Source organism: Salvia splendens, chromosome 2, assembly GCF_004379255.2.
Source record: "Salvia splendens isolate huo1 chromosome 2, SspV2, whole genome shotgun sequence".
NCBI classification, from domain to species: domain Eukaryota; kingdom Viridiplantae; phylum Streptophyta; class Magnoliopsida; order Lamiales; family Lamiaceae; genus Salvia; species Salvia splendens.
Window position 1 is genome coordinate 35,958,548 of NC_056033.1, and position 18,083 is coordinate 35,976,630.

Genomic DNA, 18,083 nt, shown 5'->3' on the forward strand with positions numbered 1-18,083 from the left:
TTATTTTCACTTCATACCCCCATAAAAACACAGATATATGTTTCACACCCCTAATATTATTACGAGTAGTGATTATTTTCAAGACATTAACGCAACATTCTGCATTGAAAACACAAATTGTTTAGCTTCATAACGAAACTTTAAATAACAAGAAATATACGATAATAACTGCGTATAATATATTCATGACATCTTTAAAGCAACATTTTTTAATATTAAAATGACTTATTAAATATATGTGAGTTTACATATACGTCCTTCTAAATGAGATACATAAAGACGAAATTATCATAAATAATAATTGTAGCATCCTAGTAAAATAAATCAACATACCGACTATCATGATTTTAAATGCATACAACAACTAGAGGGAAATATGCCAAAATAAATCTCAAAAAATGTCTAACCTTTTCAATTTTAGAATAAAAGACAATTACACACAATGCATTATTAAAACACGTTTATCTTTTCAAGAATATTAAATTTCATAAGTTATTTGCATAAATCACATCCTAAATATTGAGTAAGAAAAGCAAGAAAAGTAAAAAAATACAATTTTACATCAAAATTAACTTGCATGTCAAAATCTCATTTATTGATTTTAGCTTTCAATCCGCCCATCAAAGCTACTCTTCGTTATAGGTTGATCTTCTCCCAAACAAATTGGCAAAACAAAAGACATAATGACCAATAAATCCACGTTCCAAATGCAAAAAAATGTTTTTATTATAATTAAATTTCCATTTCTTAAAAATAGTGATAAAAAGGAGTAGTTCATGACTTATTTGGTAATTTTCATGGTTTATACATGTTTGTAAATTGAGTAATTCATTGTAAAAAATATAATATTGGTATCATATTATAATGCAAAACATGTCAAAGCATAGGAGACTCAATTTAATCTTATCCAATATCGTCGATTAAATTTTATCGAATACTAGGATGCATTATAAATTTTAGTATAAAGAGGGTAAAATATATCAATGTGAGTTTTCAGGGATTAGTTATAATTGTTTGTATTCTAAAAACGAATAAAAAAATTTAAGCTGAGGCGATTCGTTAGCAGTTTTGTGGCATGAAATGTAAATTATTATTTATTAGGGGTTGAAAAGGCGAATATAGGATAATGCTTATGGGTGCAAAATTTACTTCTGTTGCTTGTCTAAAAAACTCAGTTCCTTTCTCTCTCTAAACTTTCTCTTTCTGTATCTTGCAACCTATAGATACACCGATACATACAGGTACAATAAAACAACTACGTAATCTAGAATTCCCCTGAATTTGATTCCACCAACACGATTTCAAATCCCTAATCTGGTAGTAAACTTCCCGTTATCGATACTTGAAATCTCTCATCGTCCCCTCTATTTCCGCAATTTCTCTCTCCTCACTTCGTGATTTAAGTTATATGTGAAAAACCCTAGCTTTTGCCATTTTCTCCTTTGAACCCTAGTTTAATCCTGAACTCCCAATACTTGGCAATCGTTACTCGCGGGATTTTGGGATTCGATTAGTTTTAGGATTTCTGACTTTGTTTATCAGGTATGCTTTGATTTTGATCTCGTATTGGGAACGTTAAAAAAATGTTACTTTTTTTATTATGTGCTTCTGGGTTTGTTGCATCATTGCCTATTGATTAGCTCATTTCGAGTTATTTGCTAGTTTAGATAAGTGTTGATTCAGTAAAAATATATGGTGTATGAGCTTTTGGTGTAATTGAGTTTGATGTGCTGAAGCTGCTAATGACAAGTTCTTGGATTGTTATTTGATAGTATTGCTGTGTTTGTTAGGAATTTGAATAATTAAGGTGAAGGGTTGATTGTTGGCATTTTATTCTGGGCGAGGTGGGGGTTAAATCTAAAATGAGGGATGTAATGCCCTAACTTGGATTGATGGATAGTTTATCTTGTTAACGCTAGTTGGAGATTTATTACATAATCAAATTTGAAGTTAACAGAAACAATTGAATTGACATATTTGTTCTGCTCTATATCTTTTCTTACAGTTTATCTGAATGGTATACTACTTTTATGTCAAAATTTAATGGTGGCATGAGCCATATTCACTGTTCTGCTATACCTTTTAGTGGTATAGGACCTGTCAAGCTCTTTTGGGTATAACATTCGTGCTTTGTAAAACTACTAAATTGGTTTTCTACACAAAAATGTAACTTTTAATAACTATTATACCTTTAGTTGTTATTTTCAGATGGAACTTGTTTTATTTATTTGATCTATTATGTCTGGTACGATTAAACTTGCAATTTTTCATGCATTATGGCAATTTTCTGAATAGATTGTTCTGGTAGATTGTCAAGCATACAATTCCTTTTGCTGCTCAATGCTGGTGGCAGCATGCAGATGATTGTTAGAAGAGATGCAAAGGTATCATGCTGGCAGCTGCACTAGTGCAGTCAATAACGGTGCAATTTCTGGATTACAGTCAAGGGATGCATCCCGTGCAGACCCATCAACTCTGCCTACTAACTTCTCACTAAATGCAAGGTAGCTATCCACTTGCTCGTAATGTGCCAGAAATTCTATTTTATGAATACTGGGCTAAAGCATGTCAATTTTCTGTTACCTTAATAAAAAGAATTCTAATGTTCTCATTGATAATTTTTACCCTTTAAGGAATAAGTTTACTTTGTACTAACGGTATTCTAGTTTTCACATCAGACTTAGTAAGTTTTTGTTTTCCTTTAAATGGTTCCTGTAATGAAGGAGGTACTCTTTTGCTCCATGATCATTCATGATCATCAATTTGTGAAAGATAAATCCTTGATCTGCTTTGACATCATTCTTAATAAAATATTTGGATGAAACTTTAGCGTGGAAAACTGGATTGGATTGAAAAGTTCTGAAATAGAACACCATGGTATTAATGTAATCACAAATAAGATTTATTGGACATGAATCGATGTTAGATTATCGCGTTCATGAAATATTAGTAGTTAAAACATAAAATTTTATATATTCTCATTCAGCATAAAATCAGTTCACGTGGAAAGGTTTAAGCTGCCATTTTTCTCAGTTATGGGTTCAATGCAGATGATACTGATTTGAGATGGGCTTTATGGTATCATACATGTAATATGCAATGCTGCCCCCTTTCTTGTTGTAGCATGTATTTTCTTAGATCTGTTTGGAAGAGGTATTCTGGCAATTGGATGATTCTGTTACTCTTGCCACCCTATAGATATTGTTTCTTTAATTTTTTTGCATATGCTCCTAGCTATTTCACCTTAGGCATATTGTTTATTGTTTATATTGTTTATTTTTAGTCACTCTACATAAGGTATGCAATTAAAATCTAACTTGAGTGTCCAATATCTTCCACCAAAATGCTTGGTTTATCAAACTTTTGAAGCTATTTCCCTTAACTGGTCTATTTACCTTGTTTTCACATCCAGACGCACTGCACAGCCAAACCAATACAAATTGAGGTGTGACAAGGAATCATTGAACTCCAGGTAATTTCAGTATCTCCTCTTTATTTTTTAGTACCTGGCCTACTACATTCTTCACTTGATTGACCTTGGAGGTCCTCGGGACAAGAGGTTCTTTTTATTTTCCCCCTCTCATCCCATTACTGACTATAGTGTCAGAATCTCAGGCCATATGAATATCTTGATATCTCAGATTGATCTTGATTTTCCATTTTACAACTTTTTTTTATCACCCTTTCCTTGACTTGGCTGTACTTTATGGTTACAGAGTTGGGCCACCTGACTTTCACCCACAGACTCCTATTTGCCCTGAGGAGACACTTACCAGGGAGTATGTGCAATCTGGTTACAGAGAAACTGTTGAAGGACTTGAGGTTGTCTTTAGACCTTTTATCTATCTTCATATATGCACTTGTCATATGACTCTTTTATCACACTTCTTTTGCATTTGTTACTTACATTTCATTATATGATCAAATTGAACTCAGGAATCCAGAGAGATCCTTTTATCTCAGGTTCAGTATTTCAATAGTCCAACTATTGCCAAGTCCAAAGAGGTGCGCAGTAAAATTTTACCAGGAACCTTCTCTTGTTTTAAGAATTTAGAGAATTTCTCATGTTTGCTTTGTGGTATAAATGAAGCTTGTAACTTAAAAATTGAATCCATTTGCAGGCAATCCGAAAATGTCATAGAGCAATTAATGACTCTCGCGCCCAAAAGCGAAAGGTGCTTTGTTCTTCTTTTCTCATCCTGGATATGGGAGAAAAATTACACTATCTTTTTACTTGAAAATGGATCAATTTATGATCCTTGTTTTTACTGAAGATAAATGTTAGTTATGGTTATTCCTTGTAGATACTGATGACAGGCTTTGACAATAATAAATATCGTTTATATGCAGGCGGGTCAAGTTTATGGCGTGCCACTTTCTGGTACACTACTGACCAAGCCTGGTATCTTCCCTGAGCAAAGACCATGTGGAGAAGACTTCAAGAGGAAGTGGATTGAGGCATGTCCTTTTACTTTAATGCAAATTTCATGAAGTTGATACTTGACTTCTAATTCTTATCCTTCGTATAATGGATTGCCTTCAAAAGTTCTTATTTGGCTTGTGAATTGAGACAGGATTGATTTCGGATATTAGGTTGTGTATGCTCTATATTCTTCATCTATGTAACATTCTTTTTCTTTCATGTGTTGATTTTTCATAAGATTATTGATTGGAATTGGACTACATTATACATTACTATGTGTTGGATTAGTACTGTACAACCATAATGAAAACAAAATTATGCTGAATGTCCCTGCATTTCCATTCCAGGCTTGTCTTTCAGCTAGGAGATCCATCTATGATAATGAAATATTCCTAAATTTTTGAAGTAGGCAGCCGAGATGTTCAGCATTATTAGTTTGACAAGTGAAGACTTTTTTGACACTTAGTTCCTTCTAGCTTCTATAAAGTTGCCCATGCAGTTGTGTTAGTGTAAATAGTAAGACTGTGCAATTTGAAGGAAATGTCGCAATCACGGTGGAAAATTTCGTGATTTGGCATTTGATGTTCGTTAGTGTAATGATATTCTTTTGATAATGGCTAAAGCAACTAAATTGCTGAAGTGTTTTGAGCTTTGCTCCAGGGTTTATCGCAACCACATAAAAGATTGCGGTCATTGGCTGACCTTGTCCCTCAAGGTAACCGGAGGAAATCTCCATTCGAAGTTCTAATTGCAAATAATGTTCCATTGTTGAGAGCAACGTGGTTCGTCAAAGTAACATATCTTAATCAGGTATGGATATCCAGCTTAGAGAATAAGTGGCTGAAGTCTTTTTAAAAGATAAACTGATTTTACCGTCCTCAACTTTGGGATTAGTGATTTTATATTCTATTTCAGGTTCGCGTGACCTCTTCTAATTCCTCTTCTGGGTATCATGATAAAGCTCAAGTTTCACGTTCAGAACAATGGACAAAAGATATTATAGATTACTTGCAATGTCTATTGGATGAATTTCTTACAAGAAACAATACTCATTCATCATTGTATGCACGGGGTCGGTCTTCGCAAATGATCTTTTCTGGCACAGTGCAACAAAAGGGTGATTCGTATTCATCTCTTATTGATGGTGAGGAACCTTCCCTGTATAATAAGTGGTGGTATGTGGTGAGGATTGTTTATTGGCACCACGCTGAAGGGCTGGTCATTCCTTCTCTAATTATTGATTGGGTTCTGAATCAGCTACAGGTACTAATCTTCTTTTGTTTACCTCTTCATCTTCTTGAGGCAAGAGATTATCTATCTACAATTTTTGCTGATGAATGTGTCATCCTTTTATGTTACAACCCATAAAATCATGTCACTGCAGGAAAAAGAATTGCTCAATGTTCTCCAGTTGCTATTGCCCATTATATATGGTGTCATTGAAACTGTTGTTTCATCTCAAACTTATGTGCGTACACTGGTGAGGATTGCTGTTCGATTCATACAAGAGCCTTCTCCTGGTGGTTCTGATCTTGTTGATAATTCTCGGTGTGCATATACTACTGCTGCTGTTGTTGAGATGCTTCGGTATTTGGTACTAGCTGTGCCTGATACTTTTGTGGCTTTGGATTGTTTTCCCTTGCCAGCGTGTGTGATAAGTAATGTAGTAAATGATGGAAGTTTCTTATCCAAAATGGCTGAGGATGCTAAGAAGGTGAAGGGTGGTCAAATCGATTTATCCAGTGTACTCCGGGATAAAAACCATGATGTTCAAGCTGACTCCTTTTCATTCCAAAGTGTTGTTTCATCAATTCAAAAACGTTCAGAGACTCTTTCAAGAGCAGCCAAACCCAATCATCCTGGTTACAATGTAGCAAAATTCTTGCAGATGTTGGACCAAACTCTCATGCATGGGGATGTTGGAGTTTCTTGCAACTTGCTCTTAGAAAATACTTGGGATGAGATTTATACTGAACATTGGAGTGCTGAAGTGTGTCCCTGTTTACTTACATCACTTAAGCATATTAGTAAGGCTACACCGTCATTACTTTGCTCCATTTTCCTCATTTGTGAGTGGGCAACTTGTGAGTTTAGGAATTTTCGTGCTGCGCCTCCTCTTGGTCTGAAGTTTACTGGCAAAAGAGATTTCTCTCATATATTTATAGCAATACGACTTCTAAAACTGAAGATGGCAGCCTTATACAGTTCAAAGCCGAGAAACAAAGATCTTGTAGATATCTTTGAAAGTCCAAGCCTTTTGCATGATGTTATTGTCTGTTGGATCGATCAACATGAGGTGCATAACAGGGAAGGTTTTACAAGAGTGCAACTTCTAGTAAGAGAGTTGATGCGATCTGGCATTTTCAATCCTTTGGCATATGGCAGACAGCTGATTGTAAGTGGAATCATGGATGGCATTGGACCTATGGTTAACTTGGAAAAGCATAAGAGACATTACAAACTCTTGAAGCAGTTGCCTTCTCCCTACATACTTGATGCTCTGGAGGAAGCCAAGTTTGCCGAACCTCCAATTCTTTTGGAAGCAATGAATGTTTACTCAAATGAACGCAGGTTGCTACTTGATGGGTTGTTAGGAGTCAGTAAATTTACTTCCGGTGCAAGAAATGTGGCTAAGAAGAAAAAGTATCTCCACATGTCTGAAAATGGAGGTGGCTCTCCATCTTCTGTTGATCAATGGTATTTTCAAGCAACATCCAAATTATCAACAGATGTTGACATGGATATTAAGCTTGGGGAGTTAAAAGCTTCAATTTCGGTACTGTTGCAATTTCCCAATCCTTCTTCATCAGCCGATACTGCAGTTGATGAATCTCAAGTGAGCACTAAGAGGCCTGGTGGGGTCTATAATAGAACTGATGGCATCGAAGAAACATCTGGCTGTGAAGAATGCAGAAGAGCGAAGAGACAAAAATTAAGTGAAGAAATGAGCTCAATCCTGCAGTCAAATCCAGCAGAGGATGAAGCAGTATGGTGGATAAAAAAGGGGCTCCAGTATATGGAGTCATATAAAGCAGAACCACCTCCTAAGCTTGCCAAGCAGACCTCAAGGAGCAGGCAGAAATCTGTCCGAAAAACTCAAAGTCTTGCACAATTAGATGCTGCTCGAATTGAAGGTAGTCAGGGAGCATCTACAAGCCATGTATGTGAAAATAGGATAGGATGCCCGCATCATAGAAGTGTTTCTGATGACATCACAAAACCAGTAGATGTGGTCAGAAAACCGCCCTTGGGAGATATTGTTTCAGTTGGAAAGGTGCTGAAGCAGATGCGATTTGTAGAAAAGAGGAAACTCTCTGTATGGTTGATATCTGCTGTTAAGAACTTAATCGAAGAGGCTGAAAGAACTGTGCCTAAGGTTGGTCAATATGGTAGGACATTTCCTGCTAATGATGGTCGAAGCTCCATATACTGGAGGCTTGGCGAAGATGAACTGTCAAAAATTTTATATTTAATGGATGTTTGTCATGAATACACTTCAGCAACGAGGTTTCTTCTTTGGTTGTTGCCGAAAATACCTAATAATCCTGGTTCTGCCATCCCCAGTAGAAGTATTATGATGCTTCCTAGAAATGCAGATAACGATGTCTATAACATTGAGGAAGCATTTCTTCTGTCATCTATTCGCAGGTATGCTCTTAATTTCGGTCTTAGTGTTTTATCATCTCATTTGTTGATATTGTTTTGGGGCATACCTGTCCCTCACTAGAATCTTGTCTATCATTCTTTCATTGTTTTGCACTTAAACCGTGGTGTATATTGATACACCTGATTAGTTGATTCTGAAAAATTGTTCTTGTACTCCCCTGAGAAAAGCACTGTGTATATATACATTTCCGACTCATAAAATTACTGAATTGTGTTGATTTTTAATATTGTCTCACGCGCCTAATTTTCTCTGTTTCAGTTACGAAAATATAATTGTCGCAGCTGACCTTATTCCTGAGGCTTTGTCTGCCACAATGAATCGTGCTGCCACATTTTTGGCATCTAAAGGCAGGGTGGTTTCCGCTTCACCTGCCTTAGCTTATGCCCGCCAAATCCTAAAGAAGTTTAGTAATTTAACCAGTGTCGTTGAATGGGAAAAGACTTTCAAATCCACATGTGATAAGCGGCAAATTTCGGAAATAGACTCTGCAAAGTCCTCAGAAGGGGACTTTGGCTTTACGCTTGGTGTCCCAAATGGAGTGGAAGATCTTGATGATTATTTCCGTCAAAAGATAACTGGTGCAGCACGGGTTTCTAGAGTGGGTTTGAGCATGAAGGAAATAGTTAACAAGCATGTGGATGAAGCTTTTCAGTACTTCTACAGCAAAGACAGAAAACCTTATGGCACTGGAACAAATAAAATCCCAAGTTTGGAGAAGTGGGAAGACGGATATCCCTTAGCTCAGAAAATTGTGCAGGGATTGATCGACTGCATGAGACAAACTGGTGGGGCTGCTCAGGAAGGCGATCCTTCACTGGTATCATCTGCAATTGCTGCTATTGTTAATAATGTTGGACAAGTAATTGGCAGAATTCCTGATTTATCTTCCAGCAATAATCAATCAGAAAGGACAAATGTCACTTCCTCTTCTGGATCCTTAAATTTTGCAAGGCGCATTTTACGTGTTCATATCACCTGCCTATGTATATTAAAGGAAGCACTTGGAGAACGTCAGAGCCGAGTCTTTGAGGTCGCTCTTGCAACAGAATCTTCTTCCGCTCTCATGCAAACTTTTGCACCTGGAAAGGCTCCTCGCAGTCAGTTTCAAATGTCTCCTGAATCCATCGACTTCAATGCCAATTTACCTAATGAAAGTTTAAATCACTCCAATAAAACAGCTCTTGGGAGAGCAGCAAGAATAACAGCTGTTTCTTCACTTGTCATTGGCGCAATTCTTCAGGGAGTTTCTAGCCTGGATAGAATGGTTACCCTATTTAGGATTAAAGAAGGACTGGATCTAATGCAGTTTGCAAGGAGTTTGAAAACTAACATGAATGGAAATTCACGCTCCATGGGAGTTTCGAAGATTGACAACTTGATTGAAGTTTCAGTGATCTGGTTCAGGGTTCTTGTAGGGAACTGCAGGACAGTCTGTGATGGACTTATTGTGGAACTCCTGGGTGAAGCCTCAGTTGTAGCCCTCTCGAGAATGCAGCGAATGCTGTCTCTGAACTTGGTCTTTCCACCAGCCTATTCTATGTTTGCCTTTGTGATATGGAAACCTATGCTTGATGCTAGTGTTGGAGTACGAGAAGATTCACATCAGCTGTTTCAGTCACTGGGTGCAGCTATGGGCGATGCCATAAAGCACTTGCCATTCCGTGAGATATGTTTCCGTAATGCTCATGGCCTTTATGATCTCATAGCTGCAGATACCCTTGATTCGGAATTTGTATCAATGCTACAATCTAGTGCTACTGACAGCAACTTGAAGGCAGCTGCCTTGGCCCCTCTTCGTTCTAGGCTTTTTCTAGATGCACTCATAGATTGCAAAATGCCAGAACCTGTAATAAAATTGGATGGTGGGAATTGGATCTCTGGTCAAGGTGAGTTGAAAAAACAATGTGCAGAAAATGTGAAAAAGCTTATGGGTAGGCTTGTACATGTTTTGGATACCCTGCAACCTGCCAAGTTCCATTGGCAGTGGGTTGAGCTTAGGTTCCTTCTAAATGAACAGGCTGTTAACGAGAAGATTATGGAAAACGAGATCTCCTTGACCGATGCAATAAGATCTCTCTCACCCCATCCTGATAAAAATACTGCTTCGGAGAATGAGAGCAACTTTGTCCAAATTATTCTCACCAGGTTACTCGTCAGGCCGGATGCTGCTCCCTTATTCTCTGAAGCTGTGCATCTATTGGGGAAGTCACTCGAGGATTCAATGCTGTCGCAAGCAAAATGGTTGCTCAGAGGTGCAGAAGTCCTGTATGGCAAGAAAACAATTTGGCAGAAAGTTATGAATATTGCTGCCGACATCAAAGAACTGTCTGTTAAGCCTCAGTTCTGGAAGCCATGGGGATGGTTTCATGCTGATACTAATTCAGTGAGTAGTAAGGGTGAGAGGTTGAAATCCGAAGCTGGTGCCCTTGAGGAAGGAGAAGTTGTTGATGAAGGGTCTGATGCTAACCATTCTGGAAAAGAACATGGCCTCTCGGCAATCGTAGGGTCGGTTGTGAGTCAGCAGCATCTGACAGAGCGAGCTCTGATTGAGTTGATCCTTCCATGTGTGGATCAAGGCTCTGATGACTTACGTTATAGTTTTGCAAGTGAAATGATCAAGCAGATGAGCAACATTGAGCAACAAATAAATACAGTTACTCGTGGAGGTGGCAAGTCTGCAGCAACCCCTTCTCCTGCGATCGGAAGTCCTGCCAATAAAAGTGGCAGCCGTAAGAGTGCAAAAAGCAGCAGTCCAGGGATGTCCAGACAATCTAATGTATCTGCTGACACTGTTCCACCTTCTCCTGCAGCACTACGAGCCTCCATGACTTTGCGGTTGCAGTTCCTGCTGAGATTACTCCCTGTTATTTGTGGAGATAGGTAATTTGTTTTTTCTGATTGTTTTTGTCCTATTCTGGTCCTTTTTAATTTAATTGAAGAAGTCGTTATGGTTTTAGCCTCAACTAATTTGCCAATCTTAAGTATTAGGAGTATGAATGTCTGGTTAACTTTGAATATTGCTTGCTGGCTTTCATTGTAGCATGGTAGTTTATTAGATAGCAATTTACTGGTGTATGTAGATATTGTCGAACATCCTATTCCTATAAATTAAATAACACACGTTTTGCTTATTTGGGCTACAATAATATGTAATCCAACACATGTCACTTTTTGCAGGGAGCCTTTAAGCCGTAATATGAGATACGTTCTTGCTTCAGTGATTTTACGTCTCCTCGGAAGCAGGGTCGTACATGAAGATAGCTCCCACTATGTAAATACTGCACTGACTTCTTCAAATAGGGATGCAGGATCTCTTATGGAGAGTTATACATCTACGACATTTCTGTGTGGTGAAAGTCTTTTTGATTGTTTGTTGCTCGTGCTGCATGTGCTGCTGAGCAGTTACCAGCCAAGCTGGTTGAAACTGAAATCTGAATCCAAGTCCACCGAGTCCAGCAAGGACTATGCTGCTTTTGATCGGGAAGTTGCAGAAAGATTGCAGGTTTGTTCAACAATTTTCGATCTCCATATTTCTTTCGAAATCCATATTATCATCGTTAGGAGGGGGAATGTATTGCAGTTTGATTTCTTTTCTTCCTTGTATCAAGATCTTGTCGTAATTATGCAGAATGACTTGGATCGCATGGACCTGCCAGAGAGAATCCGGTGGCGTATTCAAAGCGCACTGCCGATTCTAACACCACCTGCTCGTCCTTCACTCTCGTGCCAGCCTCCGTCAGTACCATCTACTGCCCTTGCCTGTCTCCAACCAAGCAACCCGGGGACAGTGTTAAACCCTTGCAACTCAAATCCACCTCAGAGGAATCCAGGGCGCACTAACATGAAAACAAAGTCACAGATGTCGCATCTGGACCTTGACACGGAGATCGATCAGTGGACCATTTTGGAGGATGGGGCTGGGGCGGGCCAGCCCTTGCCCAGCTCTACAGGCATCGGCAGCAGCGACCATGCTAATTTCAAGGCTTCCTTCTTGCTAAAGGGGGCCGTGAGGGTGAGGCGAACGGACCTCACATACATCGGTGCAGTAGACGAGGACAGCTGATTCGCAGACGGTGAAATTTTTTCGTGTAGGTTGCCTCCTTGATGGTCTAATCTCGCGCATCTCCAGTTGTTAAGTGCCTCTCTGAGGAGACAGTAGGGGGTGCGCGGGACGAGGAGACTGCGCCGGAGACTCATTCTTTACAGGTGCGATGGCAGTCGGGTTGAATTCGAAGACAAAAATCTCTATATCTGGCTTCCTCTGGTACGTGCGTGCGATCTGAGGGCCTGCTCATCACTAACCCCTTTTGATTGTTCCAAATTCCTGGATGATGCATTTCCGTAGTTATTGTATATATAGACACCATTTATTTTCCCCCTTTTTTTCTTGTCGTCTTGAGCTGAGAAGTGGGGCTTGTAGCTTGTTTGATGCTCAGCGATTGTTACAAATATTACGGTTTCAGATTATCATTATGTGGCGATTTTTGTCCACCTTATAATCCCCCTAAATTGGTATACTCAAACCTTTTAATATGGTGCAATGATGCAAAATTTTACCTGTTGTGTTGGTGAAAAACAATATTACCATCTACAACACCACGAAATTTAATTTCTCCACCATAACTTAAATAAAGCATGTGAAAATTGCCAACTAATACAAACAGCAGACACAATCTTGTGACAGTAAGAAAGGGAAAATTGCTACGAAATACAAAAACCAGCTGGAAGAACTTCCAGACGGTGAGAGACGAACGCTGTTCTTTATTCTACAGAGCAACATCTGATACAACAGTTCTTATAACCACCTTTATTCAGCAAACCACCAGATTCTATCCTCCTCTCTATCCATTAGAGATCGTCAATCCAGTCACCATAGATCTTGCTAATCTTATCAGGGCCTTTCCATTTTTGATTAGGTCTTTGTCCGGTTCTCTGTATCGCGTTGGACAGTCTCTGGGGTGGGATTCCCATATGATAGCCCTCGGTGTGAGGAAGACCTGCAATGACAGCATCAACTGATGTTCTCACAAGTTGTTTGGCGTCGGGAGTGGATGGATCTTTAGCATCTGAGTCTGTTGCCCCTCCACCGAAGTTGTGTAGTTCTGTTATTTGTATGAATTCGGAGCTCATCATCAATATAGAGAAAAACATAGAAACAGACAACAAAAGTAAACAACATGAACACCATACCAATTATCAAGATTTTTTTGTGACTGAAATGGTGTAGCATTTTTACATAGCGTGTAACATTCATAATCATTGTTAAACTAACACGTAGACGCACAAGAACAAAGGTGTTTATTCAGGATGACACTGTTATATGGTGAAAACAACGAGTTCGACTAAACAAAGGGATAGGTCATTGCTAGGATAAGGAAAACGAAAAAAATAACACAAGAACATGTTGAAATGGAACTCATGTATTCCATGTTAGCATTTGTATACCAATCTCCTTTTTCCTTTTTGGTGTCATAACTCAAGTATTGAAATATTGTGCTAACTACTGAAAATAAGAGAGTAAATCTACAAGCATGCTTATAAATGCAAAACAATAACATTGAAACGAAATTGATGTAAAATTACAACATAAACAAACGCCATACCTGCAGCACCGTGAGCAAAGTGGCATTTGCTTCCAAAAGGGCAGTATCCAGTAAGCTCCCATTTGTTACAAATCCTTGTTTTCCAATTCGAAGGCTTCAAGGTAGGCCCACTCGCGCCGCCTCCATATCCACTGCCACCGCCATTGCTGTTGCCAGTGCCAGTGCCAGTGCCACTGCCTGGGCCCAAGCTTATCGCCACACTTTCTCTGGCCTTGGACTGCTCATCGTGAAGGAAAGTGCAGTTCTCCCCGTATGGGCAGCCTTCCTCGGTGTAGAACTTCTTGCAGTGCCTTCCTTTGTAAGACCTCTGTGTCTCATCACTAACCCCAACAATTGGGATCTGAAACTCCTCCCTTGGTTCAGCTGATGATGCTCGTTCCTCCTCATGTGCTGCCACGATTTCTTGCCAATTATCCGGTGGTTTTCTGAGCTCCTCAACACTGTGCGCGAAATTACAATTGGTGATGTACGGACAAGTCCCAGCCCGGAATTTGCAACATAGTTTAGTTTTGTAAAACATCTTTCCAATGGCTTTTGACCGGTTAGAAGCTGCCCCATCTCCTGAATTGGAACCCCTTGATCTCTTATTCGGTGGCTCACTTCCTGCACGAGCCCCATCATAGCTCGAGTTTGAATTGGTGTCGAATGAGGCTTCTCCGTTCCACATCCCATAGTCATCCTCTGTGGCCCAAACTGCTTGATCAACGAGCGCAGATTCCCAAGTCTCGTTGACAGGATTCTGAGAGCTCCGGGATAGAACATGAACCACATCGCCACTAGATAATCGATTCTCACGACGATAATCCATTTCCAGGAAGATCAAAAACTCCCTCTCAACAACAAATGTTTCCCCAAATGAAAGTACAGCTAACTTACCCCAAGAAATGCTAATCTCCAAATCCTAACCTTTTTGGGGTGCAGATAAGAGAATCATAGCTAATCAAAGTGAAACACAAAAGAAACCCTAATCTTGCATTCCTTTTACGGAGGCAATACCCACAAAATCACATAAAAATACAAACTTGAGCAAGAATAGCATGAAATTAGAAGAGTACAAAACTAACACTGCAAATATCCAAAACTACTCTACTTTGCTCAATTCTAATTTCACAAACAAACAACATCAAGAAGCTGCTTTGTTTACACCACGGCAAAACAAGCTAAAATCCTAATACAAAATGGCTAAAAATTCAATCTTTACTGAGAAAAAACAGCAAACACCAGGATAAATGGGTAAATTGAAGATTCCTCACCAAAATTCAAAGTGGCCTCGAGATCTCGGATGCTGAAGGTTGAAGCTACTAATTTCAAGAAAGTAGTCCCTATACATATTCTAGGTAGTATATAATGTAGTGAATTCAGATAAATTTATCAAAATAAAGAAGGGAATAATTGTGGCGAAGTTAAAGATTTGATTTTTGTTAATCAGACAGTTGGAGGACAAACTGAGGAAGTAATCAGTTAAAAACTTAAAAATGGTGAAACTGACCGCTCATTGATTGTGTGTCGTAAAAACAGAGAAGATGATTATATTTACTCGGATATTGCAAGAACTAAATACAGTATGTTAGCCGAAAAATACAAACTTTTAGTTTAGCACATGTTTAAAGTATAATTGATAAATTAAAAAAAAACAAAAGGAAAAAAATATATTTATTGTAATAGTGTTAGTAGAGAATGAATTTATATTATTGATAATATAGTGGAGTTAGAAAGTTTATAACTACTTTTTCAAGAATAGATAAAAAAAATATTTATTACTTTTTTAGGGATGAAGAAAATATATAATAGTAACTATTTATCTTATGTCAAATGCGGACTTTGTGTGTGTTATAAATAAATACAAAAAATAGTAGTTACTCATTAATCATTATAGATGTAGAAAGGTTCTTTTAAAATATGTTGATTCACTATCTGACCTTACCATCTTAAATTTATTTCACTTAGTCATTTTTATACGTTCATCATTTTTATTACTATATATTCTTAGTCTAAAATTTGAAACTCATGTAATTTTTTCAGTACGAATTTGAAAAAATTGAAGAAATATGAGCCGTGTTATTTTTCTCTAATATTTATTCCATCCTTCGACGCAAATCCATTTTAATTCCATTGTATAAATTTAATATTTTTTAATGTAATTTATATACATTCATTCCACTTTGCATTTTTTGTTCAATTCCACAATCATAGATAATGTGTAAGGTCATTTTAACAAAATAGTTTTTTATACAATTTCAATTGGAATATAAATTGAACTTTAGGATATTTGATGGGACAAAGAAACGGTTATACTTGAGTCATTCAAAATATAGTAAGTTTTTTTTTGGTAAAGAAAATATAGCGAGTATGTTTTTAATCGTTCATTCCCGATAATATCATTGTCGATCAATTAGGAGTAATTGGACATTCGTCTTCAATAATCATATTGTGCAATCAAATACACATATATATGATGTCGACAAGCACTTCCAGAAACCACAAATACATCGTACCTTTGATGATCGAAAATATATTAGCAGAACATTAAAGACTCGTTCTAAGTCTTTTACCCTCCTAGTGTACATATCTTTAGGAACCGATGGATGGTGGATATAAAGTAATCATTGGCTCGTTAAATCAATCCAAATGAGGTGGTTAGCATATCATCGTCTAAACTTTTATCGTCGACGCCATAGTTGAGATTAGGGGTGGCGAATCAAGTATCTGCCGGTACCCAACTCGAAAATCTTGCGTACCTGCACTAAAAATGCAAATGCAACCCCACCCGAACTCGATCCGATTGTACATTTGGATTACATAAATACCCGACGCGAGTACCCTTACCCAGTGGCGAAGCCACTTGAGGGCCGGGGGGCCATGGTCCCACCCTCTAATTTCAACGTTTAGTATATTATGTTTACATATACCCATAAGTAAACTACTGATACCTAGCGCACATGGCTGTTGAATCTGGCTTTCCACCATGAGGTATGTGTTCGAATCCCGTCATATAATATCATTAGATTTTATTGTTTAGTTTTAGTTTATATGTATTGTTTGTTTTAGTTTCACATGGTTTCTTTTATTTAGTTTGTCCTTAGATTTTGTCCTCTAAAATTCTTAGAGATCCATGAATGTATTTTATAAATATTAGTAAACTCAAATTTAAAGCTTTATTTTTATTTTTGAAATTTGTATTCTTTAATTTGTTTGTCATCTACACTGAATTTCATTGTGAAATTTATATTCTTTAATATATTTTAGATCTATAAATGTGTAATACTCCCTCCGTATTCAAAACTGAACTTCATCATGAAGTAATTATTTCGCACATATTATCCATCTTTCGAATTTATTTAGGTTGCATCAGTTTTTGGCGATGACAAAACTAATAGTACCTCACAACTATGAATAGTGAATTGTGCCCCGAACATTAAAATTCTGGTTTCGTCACTGCCCATACCCAATAATTACTATATTTCTTCTAACTTAACAATATAATTCAAATGATTAAATCATGTATACCATTAGGCCACTTTATATCCACCAACTTTTTTCGTAAATAACTTATAAACAATTCTGTTCATGCTCAAGAGTATTATGTCCATGTAAGATTGTCAAAATAAGAGTGGGGCAATGGTAATTAATAATAAATCTAAAAATGAAAAATCAAATCACAGTGCTTTCAATACCGTTAAATTTGAATCTTGAAAGATAATATAGAAAAGGTAATAAATCAATTGCAGATGGTCGATATCTGTTTACAGAGACCTCAATTTATGAACTGTAGATTCTTCACTTGAATTACAGGCTTACTGCAATTAATTTGATGAGTTTTTCTTCCCTATTTAAACTGCATCATTGTAACCCTACATGTTCATCTCTCTCTGTCTGCTCTTTATCCTTTTTTTTTTCAATCGCAAGAATATGTTTTATTCATTTTTTTCAATTACGAGAATTTGCCTTTGTGATTGAGTTCTTCTTTGCTGGAAATTTCTGGTTTTATTAGATGCTTATTTGGTATATACTTGAAAGAATCAGTTTTTATTCTTGTTGCTGCTGCATGCTTGAATCTATATTCTTTTGTATGGAAAATCAGGTCAAGAGGGAAAAGGTACGAATTTGTTTAACATAAATAATTAAGTAAATGCTGATACAACAAGCTACTGAACGTGGAAATACATGTTTTATTTGTTTCAGGATCTAAATTATTAGTTATTTGATTCTTGTTTGAAATTGGCTTTGGCAGCCTCAGTTTCTATCTAAATGACTGACTCTAAATGAATTTTAATGAGGTGTAATATGCTGGTTTCCCTAATTTCTTGCCCTTCTTAGCTTATGGTATCTTGTTGTTACAGAGTGAATCTTTTTCCTTCATAACAAACTCACCTATGATTTTCCTTTGGTA

The 18,083-nt window shown here is 37.5% G+C and overlaps 2 protein-coding genes across 3 annotated transcripts; one reads left to right on the plus strand and one right to left on the minus strand.

The window, feature by feature from the left end:
* The first annotated feature begins 1,170 nt into the window (after window positions 1–1,170).
* LOC121792448 (mediator of RNA polymerase II transcription subunit 12-like) lies at window positions 1,171–12,599 on the plus strand. 2 transcript variants are annotated; one of them, XM_042190399.1, is made up of 13 exons: window positions 1,171–1,542; window positions 2,296–2,504; window positions 3,413–3,472; window positions 3,717–3,822; window positions 3,937–4,005; window positions 4,122–4,175; window positions 4,351–4,458; window positions 5,084–5,233; window positions 5,339–5,686; window positions 5,808–8,071; window positions 8,349–10,970; window positions 11,268–11,592; window positions 11,719–12,599. In XM_042190399.1, the coding sequence occupies exons 2-13, from the start codon at window positions 2,377–2,379 to the stop codon at window positions 12,151–12,153; spliced, it is 6,669 nt and encodes a 2,222-aa protein (XP_042046333.1). In that variant the 5' UTR covers window positions 1,171–1,542; window positions 2,296–2,376; the 3' UTR covers window positions 12,154–12,599. The 2 variants fall into 2 exon arrangements, with proteins under 2 accessions (XP_042046333.1, XP_042046332.1); XM_042190398.1 differs by having other exon boundaries at window positions 2,309–2,504.
* Window positions 12,600–12,694: 95 nt separating this feature from the next.
* Window positions 12,695–15,200, minus strand: LOC121792500 (zinc finger CCCH domain-containing protein 12-like). The gene is made up of 2 exons (XM_042190477.1): window positions 13,694–15,200; window positions 12,695–13,192 (listed from the first exon to the last, which is right to left on the minus strand). The coding sequence occupies exons 1-2, from the start codon at window positions 14,499–14,501 to the stop codon at window positions 12,939–12,941; spliced, it is 1,062 nt and encodes a 353-aa protein (XP_042046411.1). The 5' UTR covers window positions 14,502–15,200; the 3' UTR covers window positions 12,695–12,938.
* Between the last annotated feature and the right edge of the window lie 2,883 nt (window positions 15,201–18,083).